At 39.2% G+C, this 19,800-nt stretch overlaps 2 protein-coding genes across 2 annotated transcripts; both read right to left on the minus strand.

The window, feature by feature from the left end:
• Positions 1-711: 711 nt before the first annotated feature.
• LOC102801110 (uncharacterized protein C17orf113-like) lies at positions 712-3,577 on the minus strand. The gene is made up of 3 exons (XM_085493046.1): positions 3,346-3,577; positions 2,415-2,830; positions 712-2,280 (listed from the first exon to the last, which is right to left on the minus strand). Exons 1-3 carry the CDS (start codon positions 3,575-3,577, stop codon positions 712-714), a joined length of 2,217 nt encoding a protein of 738 aa, XP_085349172.1.
• Positions 3,578-15,766: 12,189 nt separating this feature from the next.
• Positions 15,767-19,155, minus strand: LOC102810222 (speract receptor-like). Its single transcript, XM_006822360.2, has 8 exons — positions 18,933-19,155; positions 18,502-18,671; positions 17,576-17,885; positions 17,241-17,384; positions 16,580-16,740; positions 16,304-16,439; positions 15,889-16,088; positions 15,767-15,781 (listed from the first exon to the last, which is right to left on the minus strand). The coding sequence occupies exons 1-8, from the start codon at positions 19,153-19,155 to the stop codon at positions 15,767-15,769; spliced, it is 1,359 nt and encodes a 452-aa protein (XP_006822423.2).
• Positions 19,156-19,800: the final 645 nt, after the last annotated feature.

The following is a 19,800-nucleotide window of genomic DNA, read 5'->3' on the forward strand; positions in this document are numbered from 1 at the left end:
TCTTGTTCCCTACAGTTACGCTGTATATGTCCTTTTCTGAGGCATTTATGACATATTATTTCGTCCGTATTATTTACCGTATATACGGTAATGTCTTTCTTCATACACAACATTTAGTACGCCTTCTAGTTTGTCATCGCACATCATGTATACCTGTCTACGGAATGATTTCACATGTCGTAAACATGGGTTTTTACAGCCGAGTGGAATGACTCTAATTGAGCTAACCACTCAACCATATCTTTTTAATTCGGCTTCAATGATATAGTCCGGTATGAAAAGTGGTACACCAGATAAAATTATCTTTGTTGCCGGTTTAACCAATGGTTCAATCTCAATATGCATGTCGGCAACCGTGCAGCCATGCATGCACGCCTTTCAACAGATGCAAGTGAGTCCAAAAAACACAAAACCATTCCATTTGCTAGAGACGCAGCAACAATATTTTGAGCATCAACAATTTCAGCAATACTGCAGCATTCCCACTGTCTTTTTTAACTGAGGGTATATGTACCCTCTATACAGAAAACTGGAGGTATAACACACATTTTGGGGGTACACCTGTACCCTCTACATCAAAAATTGGGGGTATTTCTAGGAGGGCCAGTATTATTCATCTGCACTGGGAGTGGTTGTTGTAGCACAGAATAAAGATTATACACAAGATTTCACAGAATTTATTTATTTTGCAATTCTCATTTTTAGACAAATTTACACACGGTCTTCATGAAATTTTATAGCTGCTAATCTGACAACCTCATCCTGATTGTATCCTGGTTGCTTGGATGCATACTCAATTATCATTCTATGTTCAACACTGTCAGTAGTTCTTCTACTCGTGGCAGCATTATGATGCCTATTTTGTAACGAAAAACCACGCTCACAGGGAACAGATGTGAGAGGACAAGTAACAAGGATACTGGCAAGAATTTGAAAATCATGAAAATTATCATATTCATTTACAATCAATAAACAGAAGTCTTGTAAGCTCAAATCTCTGTTAACATTTACTAAATGTTTAAACTGCAAAAATACATCCCTGCTTCTCTGAGCATTGATGGACATTTCGTCATCCCCTCCATATTTTACAATGCACCTTTCTAAACTATCATTTCCATGGTTTCTAATGCCTACTTCATGCATGGGCAATAATTTTGGATTTAATACAACATTTAGGTCATTTAGAATACCCAACTCATCATCAGGAAATCTGTTGTCAATTTCACTTAGCAGATTATTAACATACTTTATTTTCAAACGATGCAACACCAAGCTGTCTTGCAAACTACACTTTAGTGGAATACCTTGGAATTCCTCATTCTCATCAATCATTTGGATACAAGTCGACAAAGTTGGGGGGTCATTGTCACGATAAGAATTAATTAGATTTCTAGTTGCCTTAATCACAGTTTTCAGTTGGTGTATATCCAAAACATTTTTCTGGAATGTTTTAGAAACTTGATCCAGATTTTTCAAAATGTCTTTCAATAAGCACAGTGCTGCAATGAATTTAAAAGTTTTGATTTTTTTTAATATGTCCTTGGCTTTGTTACCTCCCTCGCTGTTTGGCGAGGAAGCTACCTCATGCTCAAGTCCTAATACCAGGGCAGAATATGACTCGTAGCAAGCATCGACAGCATCAGACATGGATAACCATCTGATCTGGCTGGGCCTTTTAAAGCGTTTCACTTTTTTGCCAAGTAATGCCTGCAACTCTTTTATCTTCACATATCTTGGAGCAGAGTAATTGTAGAAATTGTATATGGCAATTAATATTTCATTAATGGAATGCAAATAAGGTATACGTTTTGATGCCCAATATGAAACTAGAGCAAGCCTATGAGCTGCACACCAGATATGAACTATTTTGGGATTTAAAGCTTTTAGCCTGACCCCCACACCTGTTAATCTTCCTGTCATAACTGAAGCACCATCGCTCCCAAAACCACTGACTTTATTTATATTATAGCCGATTTCCTGCAACCACTCAACAATACAATTGTACACAGTATCTGCCTTCCCATCATGAATACTAATATTGGCAGCAAATTCAATTTGTATTTTCCCATTGTGAATAATTTTGCAAAACATTATCAGTTTTTTGTTTGTGGCAATGTCTAGAGACTCGTCAACCATTATCCCCAAAAATGGACTGTCTTTAATGCGCACAATAGCCATTTCTTTCAAAACTTTAGCCATATATTCCTGCATTGTCGCTGGGGCTTGGTGGTTGGTGTATATACCCTTTCTATCTGTGAAATGAGATGATCCATTTGCAATCTGGTAAGAAGAAAAAATACAGTATATTTAATTATATGAAGAATAAAGTACTGTGCAAAAGTAACACTCAATTATAATCAATTGGCAATGTCTTACTGAAAGTGACAAAAAACAGAAAATATACTAGTTCTCACCTGCAAGTCAATGAGTGGCAGAAATTTATTATTGGCTATATTCTGCTCTGCCATCCAGGCAGCTGTTCTTAATTGTGATTCAAGCATTGGCATATATTGCTTCTGTACAGTCACTTTAGCTGCTGCCATAAACCTCTGCTGAGTAACTGTTTTCTTGGCCAAGACATGGTCATCACTGTTCATATGTCTAGTAAGTGCAGACCGCTGATAATTTGATGTGCCTTTAACAAATGCATTAGATTTAAGACTGTTTCTGGCACCACTGGCAAGTTTACAAGTACCACAAAACATTAATGCATGATCAGAATTGTGTTGTAGCCAATCAAATTCCATCAACCATTTCTGTTGAAATCTTTTCTTGAATTTGGGCTTGTCCTTGTCTTGTGTGTAGCCAGATTCTTTCTCTCTGGTGCTATCTGCGAGGTATGAAATTATTAGTTAAGCACACCAGTGACTAAAATGTTAAAACAAGTCAACTACACTGCCAGCTGGCCACCTGCTTCTGTGACAAGCAAATTAAATTTAAATTTTATGTGGTATTCCAATCATCGCACAATATGTTGGTACCTTAACAACAAACAATTAAAAATTAAGGTAAAAAAAAGTTATAGTCACTGGGAGTCTAGTTTTTAAATAAAAAATACCAATGCAATGTCAGTGATTCATAAGTATAAATTGTAATAAAATATACAAAACAGTAAAATATTAATTTAAAAAAAAACACTACCTACAGAATAAAATTTCGTTTAATACTGCATCATATAATATATAACGGTATACAATTTCAAAGTCACTGGAAGTGGTACTAGTATTTTATCAAAACAAACATTTCATATTAAAATGAAGGCAGGCTTTTCTATTTTAATTCACATTTTAATTTATTTACCTAAACAATTACAAAATAACTTTTGACCTGCAGTATAGGTTTTACCTGTCGTCACATGGTGTTCACAGACTTCGGTTTCAGAGGCTACTACTTGGCCCTCCACGAGCTTGTGATTAAAATCCACAGCATCTGCCTGCTCCGGGTAAACATCTTCGGGCGTGACTGCCTGTTTTTCGTTTTGAACACCAAACTGTCCATGGTGCGTACCGCTACCTGCCGTAAAATAATTAAATATTGTGTTAATACGATCATGCTGACCCTCGGCTCTGTCGGCCATGGTAGAATTCCAGCACGTGACAGTTCAGAGTTGGCAAATATTTTGCACGAAAAAAACCATTAAAATTAACTACAGTAAAATTCTACTGTTACAGTGTACGAGACAGTAAAAATCAAACATGTGTTACGGCTTGGATTCCCACATTGTCACTACAATAAACGCATTATGCAAGCAAATATCAATGAATACGTTGTTCAAAATTACAGAGATTACTTTAAAAACAGCGAAAATAATTTGAAAACAGAATACATACCAGTTATACAGTTGATATGTTCGAGTTAAACGTGTAAGGTCCTCGCTAACTGCAAGCAACTACGAGCTAATATGCCGCCATTTTCTTCTACAATGACCGTCGTTTACGATGACGTCACTGATGTTTTATCACGTAAACGGTCGTTTGATTGGCGATTTTTCCATCATCATTACAAAATTAACCAATCATTTTTTCTGTTACAAAAAACTACACCTACTGTTTGGCTTTTCCATCTTGCGTTCAACACCCGACGTTTTACGTAACTTACAAGCCGGTTGTCAAATGTCCGCGCGGAGTTCAATGATTTTCAGGCTAAATTAACGTTGACGTAGACCTATGAAAAACGTACGCGCAAAATAATTTTATACGTAAATGGAACGTAGATGAGTTGAGATTTGGCGCGCACTATTTTATTTATACGTGAATTACGTACTGCAGTACGTGAATGGGAATGCTGATACTAGAGACATATGATTCTATGGCAACCCCATAGATTGACTGACACCTAATGCCGTGTTTACGAGTCAAGCCCTGAAAAGGGCTGCCACGTTGGCTCGCCGTGATGGCAGCCATCTTGGTTTGGCTGCCGGCGTGACTCAGTCACAACCAAAAAGTAAAACCAACCGAATAAATGACAGATTTATGTCAAAAAGAATAATAAAATTAACACAAATAATCAAGATACCTTTACGGATCCTATTCAAACAAAAAAGAAACTCAGTGAAGATACTTGAGGCAGAAAAAACATGAATTTGTAGGAGCTCAGTCGAACAGCGTATGTACAAGCTTGATCACATATGACCACAATAGTTATGTACATACAGGCTTGATCACATACAACCACAATAGTTATGTATGTACAAGCTTGATCACATACGACCACAATAGTTATGTACGTACAGGCTTGATCACATACGACTACAATAGTTATGTACGTACAGGCTTGATCACATACGACTACAATAGTTATGTACGTACAGGCTTGATCACATATGACAACAATAGTTATGTACGTACATACAAGCTTGATCACATACAACTACAATAGTTACAGTACTCATTTCGCCCAACCTCCCGCCCGCTTCCGGATTTCGATCGCTTTTTTTTCGCTCGCTTTGTTCAATTCGACCGCGTAATTTCCGCTTTTTTTTCGACCGTGCAAATCCGGAAGTATCCGCTCGCTCGCTCGCCTGACAGCGCAACCGCCCGCATTTACAGTTCACTACCTACTGTTTCATGTACAAGTGTATCATTTTTGTTTTTATGATGTTAAAATAAGAATAAATACATTCAGAAATTTATAGAACGACCGTTGAAAAAATACGGTGGATCACACGGCCATATAAAATTGGTAAAAATACATACGCGTAGTAATAATGTCCACCATAAACAAGATCGAACCAAACATGTGAAATCAAATACGACACTGACACAGACACAACTAATATGAAATAAAACCATTCTATTTTTGGTGGAGGGCGAAAAATGTCTACTGTAGAGTACGGTATTCGTTGAGTAACCGTGTGTAGGGTGACGGTTGTCATGCACGCATGGTTTGGGTTTAACACGGGTCAAGTTGTAGTTATGTTAAAATCCATGGCACCTATAACAATTGAAGAATATCTGCAGGAATAGTAAGACTGTGAAAAAAACGACTGATCGATTGTTATAGAATGACCGTAGTGTACAATTTGTCAAACAAATACAATACTTGCAAATGTAATGTCGGCCAGCGCCCATCTTACTTGTCCAAAGTTGTCGAAGCCGACATCAATGGAGATCGCATTTTCTAACAAGGCGGCTGGCAAGCGGACTAACACGTTACATAAACTTGTTGAATTACAATTATGGTTTTTATTTCTGCGCCCAATGTCTTGTTATAAAATAAAGGATTCAAATTTTGCAGGGTATTCCGTTTTTTGCGAACTCTGGGCGAAATACTTTCATGAGCTGTACGTAGTTCACTTACAGCCAAAACAAAGTCAGCTTGTACATTAAGTTGTGAGACGCGACAAAACAAACGCTGCCAGTGACAGATTACGTGAATAAAAGAACAAAATAAACGCAATCAAAGGCGCCGACCACATGCTTTGGAAATAAATAGAACGCGTTGCTAAGAGGAATCGCACCTGCATCTCGACGACGTCTCCGGTCATGAGCAGGGTTTGCCGCGTCTTAGAAAAATTGGAAGTTAAAAAGGAATCAGTGTCGGGGAACCATTCACAATGTTTGCATGAAAAATCCCACGCGAAAGCGTTTTTTTTTTCCTGTTACAAACACTATGGTACCTGAATCCCAATTAATTCATAAATATGAATCGGTAAGGGTCAATTTCCTGCAATCCTTCAAGATTATATTTGCCTCCGAAAATCTTTCTAACGATGACCTGGAAGATTGCCATGATTGAGTGCCACCATTTCTGTTCTAAGATTTATTCAGTATAATAATACAAATGTTCACCCCAACAGAGGTGGACATACAGTTTTAGCGACCCGAAGAGCTCATTGTCAACCGAGGCGAAGCACTACGATAAAGACTTTCCGTTCCCAATAAATAATAATAATAAAAAAACTTCTCGTTCCCGACATTATGAAATTCTTTCGTTTTGGGGGAAAAAACCTGGGAAAAAAACTGATTTTGACAAAATAATTTAGAAATTGATATTAATGCAAGGAAATGACACAGACACACAAGGTTGGCGTGAAAACGTGAGGGGGGTGCAGGACTTCAGCGCAAGCGTCTTGGCGACCTGTCTCTTGACGCGATTCTCAGATTCGAATCACGTCAGTAGAGGGTAACGTGGTACTTGACTGAAGACTGCCACCGCAGAGGTCTCCACCCATGCGTCGTCGCGGATACCAGTCCCCAGGGGCAAGTCTGGCTGTTTGACTTGGCCCCTGGAGAGGGGCAGCGTGGTACATGAGCGGAGCCAGCATGCACTGCGATGGCGACCCCCCCGCACAAGCTTTATTGCAAAATGAAGCACGATAAATTTTTTACAATCATTGTACCCAAAAGGGTTGGGTGGGTGGGAAAATGACGAGTTGTAAGCAGGCTGCTTGCAGGAACGAGAATGCTAGTCTCATTGCAGCTATGTACGCAAGGCAACTTGGTGGCGCTAAGGTTTGAATATTAAGCAGGATTATGTAAAGCAGAACTTAAATGTCAGGGTTCACAGAAACAATACCAATGTTGTTATATAATGTTATATAATATTGAACTTGATTAAACACTGAATGAATGGTAAAGCAACATGATGTCAAGATATGTTATGGGTTGGCCTAGAGAGGGCAGATGGTCATTCCCCTGCATTAACACCGATTACACTGGTGTGTAATCGTAGTATTAATGCAAGGAAATGACACAGACACACAAGGTTGGCGTGAAAACGTGAGGGGGGTGCAGGACTTCAGCGCAAGCGTCTTGGCGACCTGTCTCTTGACGCGATTCTCAGATTCGAATCACGTCAGTAGAGGGTAACGTGGTACTTGACTGAAGACTGCCACCGCAGAGGTCTCCACCCATGCGTCGTCGCGGATACCAGTCCCCAGGGGCAAGTCTGGCTGTTTGACTTGGCCCCTGGAGAGGGGCAGCGTGGTACATGAGCGGAGCCAGCATGCACTGCGATGGCGACCCCCCAAATTAGCAGCGAGTAAATCACAAATAAAAAGCAATTCAATAAATTATACGGCTCAATGGTATACGTGAAAGCAAGCATGGGAAGGCAATATGTGGATAATACATTTACATGGAAAGCAAAATCTCAAATTGTCATCAGCAATAACGAAATACGAGACCAAGCTAACGACAACGATTCTGATAAAGACTTATTGAAGACATGTGCATAATGAATACCAGCACCATAACACATTTTAACGAAAGTACTTAACGAATAAAAGTTCGGTGAATGCACTAGAATGTACATGTTTAATAAATGTCTCATATGTAGTAGGTAGTAATTAAAAGTTCAGTGTCCAGTGAGGAGACGCGGAACAGCTCGTAGAGTTGATTCTGGTGTTGTGATGTATATTTGGTAGGCGTCGCTTCTCCATCTCCCTAGGGTTTTGATTAGCCAATCCGGTATATTTGCTTCCGCTGCTGAAGTTGCTGCCCCTCGACGGAAGCTGTGGGTTGTATACAGGTTCACTTGTTGTACATGTGAACGTGACAACAAGTCTCGCAGATGTGTGGTCAGGTTGTGGCGAGCGAGGGCTTCGCCACCAACGAACTGAAAGGCTGGCTCTGATGGTCCAACGGGGTGGAAAGTGCGGTATTTGGTATATGCAGTAACGGCACAGACAGAAGTCTGTGAGGAAGCAATTTTTACGATACAACCATGGCGGAAAGGGTCCGTCTTAGATGACCTCAGGGTCACCTGTAGTTCCGTTGATAAAACGATGTCACATTCCCGCAGTATTCGGTCATCCTGGTAACCGGGCGTGGATGCGAACTCGCTCACTCTGAGGAAGCCAAAAAATGCCAGCGTGAACGCTGACCATAGCATGAGTTTATCCCGTCGATGGATAGACGGGTGCAATCTGAGAGCTGTCTTCAACTTTCTCATAATTTCGATTGTTATTGGCAGTCTGCGGCGTGTAGTGTCGCCGATGGTCCTTTTAATGCCCTGAAGGGCACGATACAGTAGTGTGTTGTCCGAAACGTTATCGGCGAACCCAAGTTCAGTATGCATGTGGATGATTGCAGCCAAGTACACTTTGATACTTTTATATGAAAGACCTCTTTGCGCTAGATGGGTGACAAAGAGTACTGTTGTGTCCTGCTTTAAGGGCAGGACTTCTAGCATGTAATGGTGACAGAAATGTTTATACTGAGATTGACCGACCTGGTATGTTTTGCGTGTTGAGTCTGCTATGCTGTTGCGAATGAAGATGGTAGCCTGCTTTACTAGTGAATGTAACTCTGATCCGGGTGAAAGGTGTTCTCTGGCAGCAGTATGGTTGGGATAATCATGGGGTCGCTGTCGGCGCCTGGTGCTAGCTTCCTGAACCTGTCCATCTGTAAACGAGAAAGCGCATCAGCGATAGAGTTATCAATGCCACTAAGGTGCACAATTTTTACATGAAAGTTACTTTGGGCGGCCACAAAGAATATTCGCCGAACAAGGTGCATTATCAGTGAACAGCGTGATGATCCCTTCTGCCAAATATTCACTACCGATTCATTGTCACAATGGAAGAGCACTCTGCGGCCATGCCAAAGATGCCCCCAAATTGAGCATGCTACCATTATCGGATATAGTTCTTTCCAGGCGATTGATGTTGACAGGTTTTCCTTCCAGGTGATGGTGAACCAGTGGCCTGAATAGTAGCCACCACATCCTAGTGACCCAGATGCATCCGTAAACAGTTCAAGTTCAGGGGATTGAGACCATGTTGGAGATAGGAAAGAAGCAGTTCCGTTCCATGTAGGTAGAAATTCTAGCCACCACTTTACATCCTGGCGAAAGTCATTTGTCAACGTTATGATACCATTAATGTTGGTAGTGGTTGTGCTGACATCTATCATTCGACGAAGGAAAATACGTCCGGCGGGTATACATTTGCAGGCAAAGCTCAATGTTCCTATGAGGGAAAGGAGCTCACGCTTAGTGCAGTTGAGCCTTTCCAGCCATGTGGGTAAGGTTTGGAGGATATCTGTGAGTTTATCATGAGGTAGAGATATACTCATGTTAATTGTATCCAATTCTACACCAAGGAATGTCAGATTAGTAGAGGGCCCTTCAACTTTCTCCCTTGCTACAGGTACACCTAGTAATTGGCATACATGGAGCATAGTGTTCATCAATTTCTGGCAGTTGTCAGTGTTGGTCGAACCAATTGCGAGGTAGTCATCCAAATAATGAATGAGGTCTTCAGTTTGGGCTCGGTGACAGATAATCCATTTGATAGCCTTGGCAAGTTGGTTGAATAAATATGGCGCTGAACGAAGACCGAAGGGAAGTACGCAGTCGAAGAAATAGTAACCAAGCCATTTAAAGCCAAGTAGGTGCCAGTCATTTTTCCTGACTGGGCAAAGTCGAAAGGCATGCTTGAGGTCGATCTTTGCAAGGAGAGAGCCTCTGCCATGTCGCTGGATAATTGTTGTTGCATCATCCACGGTTGAATATCGTAAGGTGTAGCTGTCCTTGTCAATATGACTGTTCACACTATCATGAGTTGGTTGTGAAAGATCCATTATTATGCGGTGACCCCCTGTTTTCTTTGGTCGAAGTCCAAGGGAGTTTACTACGAAGTTTGCTAATGGGGGAGTGCGAAAAGGTCCAATTGTGTGGCCATGTGAGATTTCTTTGAGAATTGATGCAGTGATGACATCCGGGTTGATGTGAGCTGATTTTGCATTGCGAGTGTATCTGCTGTGGTGATGACCATTGAAACCGAGATTACAGCCATGTGATAGGTCATGGAGTAGTGTGGCTACAAATGTTTTGTCTGGATGAGTCTGGAGTTCAGCAGCGAAGTTACTAATTCGGAGTGGAGTTGACGGGAATAAAGTTCGGATTGTGCTGGTTTTGGTTATGATGTGCTCGAAAGGGCTGTGGTGGAAATGGCTGTAGTTTTTCTTTGGTGTTGTGTGATAAGGCACCATGGTCTGTAGCGGAGCATGTATAACATTTATGCAGACGACCATTTTGGCAGGGAGTACTGCAATTATTACGATTGAAATCTCTGCAGATCGGTGGTGATTGCCCAGTGATAACATTAGAGCGTTGTTTATTCTTACTCCAGTAGTAAGGATTTGGTGAAGCAGTTGTGTCGGTAGTATACCTACTACAATCTGTTTTCTTGTGACCCTTTTGACCACATAGGAAGCATGAAGGGATTATGAGATGTGGATGCTGCTGGAAATGAACAAAATCCAAAGAAGGGCTTGGTAGACTCCAGTTGACAGTTTCAGGGTACCGTGCAGCATTTAGGCGGAAGGCCTTGTCATAACCCAACCAGGCTTCAGGCTTGTAGATTTCTGCTTTTGATGCGATGTAGCCCAAGTAGTTCGACAAATGAATGCGTTCTTCCGGAAAGTAGAATTCTCTGTATGCCTGAAATATTGCAAAACACTGTGCCCAAGTAGCGAAGGAGTCAATGTTTTTACGTTTGCTCTGGGTGGTGTACGTAATCAAGGATTCCGGTTCATTGGGGTCGACGGAGATGTGCGTCTTTCTGTTCTGAATGTTGGTTGGTTTCAAAGAATCAGGGTGTAAATCACTTAATTCGATGAACTTACCTTTGTTTGATAGCGATGAAAGAAGAGCTGAGTCCACGTAAGGCAAGTGGAGATTGGCTGGTGGTATGCGAGGAGCTGGAGAAATGGTCGGATGTGTCATCGCGGCGAGGTTGTGGAAATTCGTGCGAGTGGCCGCCGCCATGCTTGGTAAGTTGTTGTTATACACAGCGCCATCAACGGCCAATCCATGAACATCCGGGTGAAAGCTTGTAATGGCGGCCGTTTGTTGACATGTAGGATTAGTGGAGACGATCGTTGATTCGATGGGGTGCTGGTTAGCTTGTTGAGCCATGGCTTGAGCGGTACTGACTGCAATGACCGACGCTGGAGATAGGCTACCCGGAGATAGTAAGCCAGAACTAGAAGTATTAACAGTATTCGCTGCAGAATTTTCTGTACGTGCAGCGGCGGAACTTGCTTGAAGCTGAACATGAGGTTGGCTCTGCGGCTGTATGTTAGCCAGTGCAGAGGCTATTTTTTCGCTGATCAAGATGTCGATGTTACTTGGAAGGTCACACGATGTTGCGGACCTATTTCTTGATACTCGGGGTTGTACGGGTTGCTCTTCCGTTGTAGAGAAACGAGCAGGCGTGCGGGTGGTGCGACCGGACTTTCGTGTAGCTTTAGACTTGCCCATAATAACGTCGTTGAGATGTTGATCGGTGAACGAAGGATGAGAATTATCGGAGCAAAATGACGAGTTGTAAGCAGGCTGCTTGCAGGAACGAGAATGCTAGTCTCATTGCAGCTATGTACGCAAGGCAACTTGGTGGCGCTAAGGTTTGAATATTAAGCAGGATTATGTAAAGCAGAACTTAAATGTCAGGGTTCACAGAAACAATACCAATGTTGTTATATAATGTTATATAATATTGAACTTGATTAAACACTGAATGAATGGTAAAGCAACATGATGTCAAGATATGTTATGGGTTGGCCTAGAGAGGGCAGATGGTCATTCCCCTGCATTAACACCGATTACACTGGTGTGTAATCGTAGTATTAAGAATAATTCATAACGAAATGTATTCCATATGTATCCATAATTTTTTTTCATAATTACTGATTACACACGAATATTACAGAAAAAAATAATTTGCTATATTATCTATATTTGTGCCTTTATTTGTCTTGAATCGTGACTGAAAGGAGCTGGATGAAATTACAAACTATGTAGTGTGTTTAGTTTGACAACTCATGTATGAACAACAATTTTAATAAATATGATTTTACTTGGTAAAATTACTGTATTTTTCTACATAAAAACAAAAGAATTTCACAATGTCTTTATTATCATAGCGTTGTTGGTAATAGTTGAAAATGATACATCCACGTGAACCTGCTTATATGAGATCGAAGGAATCTCTGTTTTCAACAGCCGTATACATCTAACTGCGTCATCAAGTTTCCTAGTGGACCACGAGCTCTGTTCCTTGTTTGCACGTTATCATGTTCACACAATCGCAGACATTATTTGTAAGGGTGCCCTTTGAAATGGCACATTTTCTCGATGTTTTAGCGAGTACTCCGCGGGTATATGGCTTGTTCTCACATCAGCATAATTTTCCTCCAGTTCACTCATCGCTTTCCCACATGCACTTCTCGTTCTTTGCTGCTAACTTTTTTTGCACTCTAATATGTGGTTGTTTTTGTCTTTCTAAACATCGAGTTTATTTTTGACATTCAACGAGATCGCTTGAATTTTGAATTTGCTGACGGTTCGAATTTATCCACTTTTATAGTGATCAACATTGCGTTCGAGTAGAGTTACTAGTAATTACAAGCCTGATTTACATTTTTCTTGCGGTGTTTTTCGTCATTGTATTAAAATATAAGTGCTTTGGGAAATAACATAATTATATTGCGCGAGTGAAAGGGTTTGGTGAGACTGTCACAACACGTTTTATTTATTTCCAACGCGCATGGTCGTCGCCTCTGACTGCGTTTATTTTTTACTTTTGTTTTCAAAATGTATCACTGGCTGCGTTTGTTTTGTTTTCCTCAACAAATTAACTGTTCCGAGATCTCTTTCATTTTTCGTCCGGCTGCTGCCAATCCAATAATTCGTCGCTGCATGTACTCAGACAAGCAATTAATCGTCACAGTCATTATACTAGTAGTTTAAGTCCAATTGATTTGTAGAAATTCAGCTATGCGATAATTATATGTGCAATTTTGTTTTGCGCACCTAGACACGAGCAAAAGTTAACCAATATATTTTCTGAACTACAGCATTCGTATTACTTATGCAAATTGAGTAAGGGTCATAGTGTGAGTTGCGTTCGCAAATAACAAAGTGTCAAATTATTTTGAGCGCCGTTCCGAATAAATTTAGTCAAAATCACACACAGAAACACACACAACACACAAATACTTGTACTCAATACATATCGCGATTGACCAGTTATATAGCTGCTTGAACTACACACACAAGGACGTAAATATGTAAATACAGGTCACAGTTCGACTTGCGTAGCAAACGTTACAATGTGTCAAGTGATTTGAAGGAGTCTTTGTTCCAAAACAGAGAAGCAATAGGCGTTGTGTTTTGAATCGTCATTAAAACCTAAATTTATTACGAATAAAAACTTAAGTTTATACATACAATGTACGATCATTGTTACTCCAGCGGTCGGTTGGCAAGCGAACGATGTTTCTGAAGCCAGCCATAGCAGGAGCGAGCGAGCGAACAAAAGCGAACGCGAGCGAGCGGAAAAAAAGCGGCCGGTTTCCGGTCGGAAAGCAGCGAGCGGTCGGAAATTAAGCGATAAGCGGTCGGAAAAAAAGCGATAAAAGCGGGAGGTTGGGCGGAATGAGTACTGTATGTACGTACAAGCTTGATCACATATGACAACAATAGTTATGTACATACAAGCTTGATCACATACGACCACCATAGTTATGTACATACAGGCTTGATCACATACGACTACAATAGTTATGTATGTACAAGCTTGATCACAAACGACCACAATAGTTATGTATGTACAGGCTTGATCACATATGACCACAATAGTTATGTATGTACAAGCTTGATCACATATGACCACAATAGTTATGTATGTACAAGCTTGATCACCTATGACCACAATAGTTATGTATGTACAAGCTTGATCACATACGACTACAATAGTTATGTACGTACAGGCTTGATCACATATGACAACAATAGTTATGTATGTACAAGCTTGATCACCTATGACCACAATAGTTATGTACGTACAGGCTAGATCACCTATGACCACAATAGTTATGTACGTACAGGCTTGATCACATATGACCACAATAGTTATGTATGTACAAGCTTGATCACATACGACCACAATAGTTATGTATGTACAAGCTTGATCACCTATGACCACAATAGTTATGTACATACAGGCTTGATCACATATGACCACAATAGTTATGTATGTACAAGCTTGATCACATACAACCACAATAGTTATGTATGTACAAGCTTGATCACCTATGACCACAATCGTTATGTACATACAGGCTTGATCACATATGACCACAATAGTTATGTATGTACAAGCTTGATCACATACGACCACAATAGTTATGTATGTACAAGCTTGATCACCTATGACCACAATAGTTATGTACATACAGTACAGGCTTGATCACATATGACCACAATAGTTATGTACGTACAGGCTTGATCACATACGACTACAATAGTTATGTATGTACAGGCTTGATCACATATGACCACAATAGTTATGTACGTACAAGCTTGATCACATATGACCACAATAGTCATGTACGTACAGGCTTGATCACATACAACCACAATAGTTATGTACGTACAGGCTTGATCACATACGACTACAATAGTTATGTACGTACAGGCTTGATCACATACGACTACAATAGTTATGTACGTACAGGCTTGATCACATACGACCACAATAGTTATGTATGTACAGGCTTGATCACATATGACCACAATAGTTATGTACGTACAAGCTTGATCACCTATGACCACAATAGTTATGTATGTACAAGCTTGATCACATACGACCACAATAGTTATGTACGTACAGGCTTGATCACATACGACTACAATAGTTATGTACGTACAGGCTTGATCACATACAACCACAATAGTTATGTACGTACAGGCTTGATCACATACAACCACAATAGTTATGTACGTACAGGCTTGATCACATACAACCACAATAGTTATGTACGTACAGGCTTGATCACATACGACTACAATAGTTATGTATGTACAAGCTTGATCACATACGACTACAATAGTTATGTACGTACAGGCTTGATCACATACGACTACAATAGTTATGTACGTACAGGCTTGATCACATACAACCACAATAGTTATGTACGTACAGGCTTGATCACATACGACTACAATAGTTATGTACATACAAGCTTGATCACATACGACTACAATAGTTATGTATGTACAAGCTTGATCACATATGACCACAATAGTTATGTACATACAGGCTTGATCACATACGACCACAATAGTTATGTACGTACAGGCTTGATCACATACGACTACAATAGTTATGTACGTACAGGCTTGATCACATACAACCACAATAGTTATGTACGTACAGGCTTGATCACATACAACCACAATAGTTATGTACGTACAGGCTTGATCACATATGACCACAATAGTTATGTACGTACAGGCTTGATCACAGAATATTCATTCAATGGTCCACTTGCTTAAATAATATGAATAATTATGAGTATAAAAGTATAATTATTCTAAAATTAAAAAATAATTACAATTTTGTGAAAGATAACCCAAGTCACTAATGATCAAACTTACCCATTCATTTGCAGTAGAAACATTTCTATACATTTTGCCAATGGGTATCATGCCGTAGTCTGTCCCAATAACCAAATTCTCTTGAAAAAAACGTCCAAAAGTGAAATGTGTCATCATGTCATATAATCTCCATGCTTTAAGTTCATACTCGCCGAAAGCATCACCATTTTCATCGATGTACGCTTCTCTAGCTAACTTGCCTGGAAATACAGATCAGATTTTTTCTACTAAATATTTCAGTCTGGTTTCATGAGAAAATAATATAATGACATAAAAGCTTGAGATAATGAATCAGACCAAAATTTTTCATAGAACACGTGTATAAATAAATACATTCTAAACATGGCCAATTACAAATGAATTAAATAATAATTTAAAAAATAATAAAATAAAGTGCTAGAAAATGACAACTTACTTTGGTATGTGCTATCAAACACATGTGACATTACTTCCCTACCATCAGTTATATCGCCCCCTTCGGCGATTGTCTGATTCAATGCAGAACAGAGCTGCATGACTGCATCATATAGAAAAAAAGCTCTGTTGTCTACCTGGGAAAGGTAAATGCAAAAAAAAAAGTTATCTTTAATTAGAACTGTTTTCAAATGCAGCAAATTAAATTGCCGTGCCAGATTCTGAAACAAAACAAAACTTCTTGATTTAATTCTGAAAAATGGTTTGATATACTCACTCCAATGCCTAAGCCACCAAATATATACTCTGTCCGTCGGGAGTACTGATCGGTAAAGGCAACATAGTCATCATAATCAATCAAAGGAAGACGAAATTCAACCACCAAGGAATATTTGATTGCCTCCATTGCTATATCATTGTTGTCTATGTCAAACACTCCTAGATGATAAAAAATAAATACTTATTCTAGTTAATCCTTCGAGTACTTTTTAATGTCAACTTTAGGTACCATTCACAAAATAGTTCCACATATAATGTTGCGAAAATTTTAATTTTTTTTTATCAAAAGCTCGAAGTAATATATTACGTGTTGTTTGTTGGGTTCAAAATGAAGATGGAATTCAGTGAAATTTACAGAAACTGTGAACAAATTTACCTATATTTGAGGGGGAAAAAATTTAGTGCTCAAAGGGGGATGGTAGTTTGCTAATAAATGGAGGATATTAACAAAGATGAAGACAATTTTTTTTTGTCAAAAGTCAATTTTGAATAACATGGCTAAAAATCAAATTTGACTGTTACAGCATTGGTGAGTTAAAGCGCATCTCTGCAATCCCAGGGATTGCACCAGTGCATCATGGGAAGTTTAATTTGCATGGTCCACCCAGTTGTTTACTTGGTACACAGCTGTTATCACAGTGCATCAGTACAGCAAGTACCTTTTACATATCCTTGAAGACCAGGAAAGGTTATGTCCACCGATGTTGTCACTACCATCGTATCATCTCTAGAAAACACGCCTGCTTTGTATAAGTTTACAATAAAATGTCGGTGATGTACCAAGGAACCAAGAAACAGGTAAACTTGAAAAGAAAAAGATAGAAGTTCAATGTTGTTAAACAGGGAATTTAATTTCTGATTGTTTAAAAAACTGCACAATTATTTTCCCCTGCAGCAGAACAATCAGCAAATGAGATTTATCAAATCTGTATAATATTTCAGCAATAAATTTATTTTTTCAAAAAAAAATTCAACAAAGGTTTATAAAACTCACTTCTTGTAGTTTGTCTGGTTTTTCTAATTGTGTCATCCCAATCATAGCTGTACATCGCCATTCCAGGAACATAGTTCCCCGGAAAAGGCCTGTGGTTAGTTACTTCAATGTTGTTTTTCTCAAAGAGTTCAAAAACCGTGTCCGTCATACTGACAAAGTTTGGATCATCAGAACTGACGATAGTACAACGCCTCCAATTATACTCCTTGAACACCTCCACAATCGCATATGCAATTTCAGAAAATGAAGGTTTGGTTCTTGCGTATGTGGAATAGATAGACTTGTCAGAAACTTCTTTCTCATCACACAGCTGAATAAATTAAAATCAGCATTATAGTAAAGAGGGCAGCTGCATTTTTTGGTTTTTACCTTTCAAACTATATACTTTTGTGAACATAATGGAGTGAAATGTTTTACTCGGCATATGTAAACAATAACTCAACCATAATACATACTATTATCAAAAAGATATAGGATCAAAATTATGATCTGTCCACCTGTCTCAGACAGGCAGATTGTAACGGAGACATGTATATGTAGTAATTGTAGAAAATGTGCCTGTGGACAGGTGATTAAAAATATCACATTTTACTAACTGACCAAATGTGATAGGTCCCAGTTGCTAAAGTACACAAAATAGCTTTTAGAGTTTTTAAGACCTATGAAAAAATGTAGAACCAAGAGGGAAACTTTTATTTCAAATAATGCTGTAATTTATCTTGCTAGGGACAAGTACATCAACTGGGACAAGTACTTTTATTCTCCAATCGGCCCAATGCAGGCAATTCTGCTTTAATTCTAACCCCTGAATATACTCATTTAGTACCATAAAGATAATTTTGGATCAGAAAATATATCGATTAAGTTGAAATATAAAAAAAAAAATAATAGTATTCATAATGATTTTTAAACGTGTTATTACTTACATAGTCAATCATCGCCATGTTCAGAGCCGATGCGAATCTAGCTTCGAATGCACATGTATTGCCAGGTCCTATAATTCCATGGTAACGATTTTTCCGAAACCAAGCGATAGTTTGAAGACCTTTGTTAATCCTAGCATACGAATCCCCCCAATCATATTCTACACGATATCCTGAATACAAAATAAATAAACAAAAAATGAATGGTTCACACTAGATACTGGTACAGTCAATACAAGTCTGCTGGCATGACTCAATGTCCAAATGGGCGCCAAAGTTTTAGCCAAGTTCCTCCGTCTGTTCCGTTTAGGGAATTAGGATTCTTAGAAATTATTTTGTAAACACGATCAAATTTCAACCATTGAAATGGACCTTGTCCCCTTTTTATGTAAGCATTTTGTGATTTTCAATAGGTCTAATACGGGAAGTCTTACCGTCAACAAATCCTAAGTCATTTGCGTGCTCGATCGCCATATCAAATGCGCCAGCCATTGGATCTCCCAGAGTATACATCGTCATATGGTACGGGTCAGTGAGAGGTACCAGAAACCCAATTTTCAAGACTTTATCGTCATCGCCAACACACTGTGTTGGTCTTAACAGACTGACGAACAGAAATATCACCACAATTCTGGGGGAGATAGGAAATACACCCATGTCTGAAGTCGATTTCGGTCGCGAGTCACGACCAAAACGAACTTATCCCGAAACGCACAGCGCGGTTTGACGACGCGTACATCACGTGCATTAATATCACCACAGGTGGCGCTCTTCGACACTAACAATCTGCAGTCATCTTTTAATTTCCCTACTTTCCTTTGTATTGATTAGCATACTTCAAAAAGCCCATAAAATAAATATCGCGGAAATTGCTAAGTTACTCATCGACAACTATTGCCACGGGACACCGTAGTCTGAAGGATATTTGAAAATGGTATGGAGGTGAAATTAAAATCAGAAGATTCAAGAGAAAGATTGACTCATCTTCGCCAGCCAGTGGTCATTTGTTCGGCCATCGCCTCACCACTACACGGACTTTAAATATATGAAAACGGATTTTAAAAACAAAAATGGATTTTTAAAACGAAAATCAAACAATTGTTTTTAAAAAAAAAAACAGATTTCAGAAACGAAAGTGGGTTTCAAAAATCGATTTCAGAACTGAAAATGGTTGTTTAAAAAAGGATTATAAAATAAAAATGAATTTTCAAAATGTAAATGAATTGTAAAAATGGTTTTATAAAATGCCATGTTGTTGGTCACCATACACTTACTAGACTATTTTTCATATTGTGCGCAAGA

Source organism: Saccoglossus kowalevskii, chromosome 18, assembly GCF_978046115.1.
Source record: "Saccoglossus kowalevskii chromosome 18, keSacKowa6.1, whole genome shotgun sequence".
In the NCBI taxonomy this organism is placed as follows: Eukaryota; Metazoa; Hemichordata; class Enteropneusta; family Harrimaniidae; genus Saccoglossus; species Saccoglossus kowalevskii.

Bases quoted from the DNA above. Each gene is read 5' to 3' on its own strand.
- LOC102801110 (XM_085493046.1), bottom strand. From the start codon at position 3,577: ATGGCCGACAGAGCCGAGGGTCAGCATGATCGTATTAACACAATATTT. The intron at 2,831-3,345 runs GTAAAACCTATA...CATACCTCGCAG, and splicing joins TGAACACCATGTGACGACAG to ATAGCACCAGAGAGAAAGAA. The intron at 2,281-2,414 runs GTGAGAACTAGT...TCTTCTTACCAG, and splicing joins TGCCACTCATTGACTTGCAG to ATTGCAAATGGATCATCTCA.
- LOC102810222 (XM_006822360.2), bottom strand. From the start codon at position 19,155: ATGGGTGTATTTCCTATCTCCCCCAGAATTGTGGTGATATTTCTGTTC. The intron at 17,886-18,501 runs GTAAGTAATAAC...TAATTTATTCAG, and splicing joins ACATGGCGATGATTGACTAT to CTGTGTGATGAGAAAGAAGT. The intron at 17,385-17,575 runs GTGAGTTTTATA...TTTCTTTTCAAG, and splicing joins AACCAGACAAACTACAAGAA to TTTACCTGTTTCTTGGTTCC.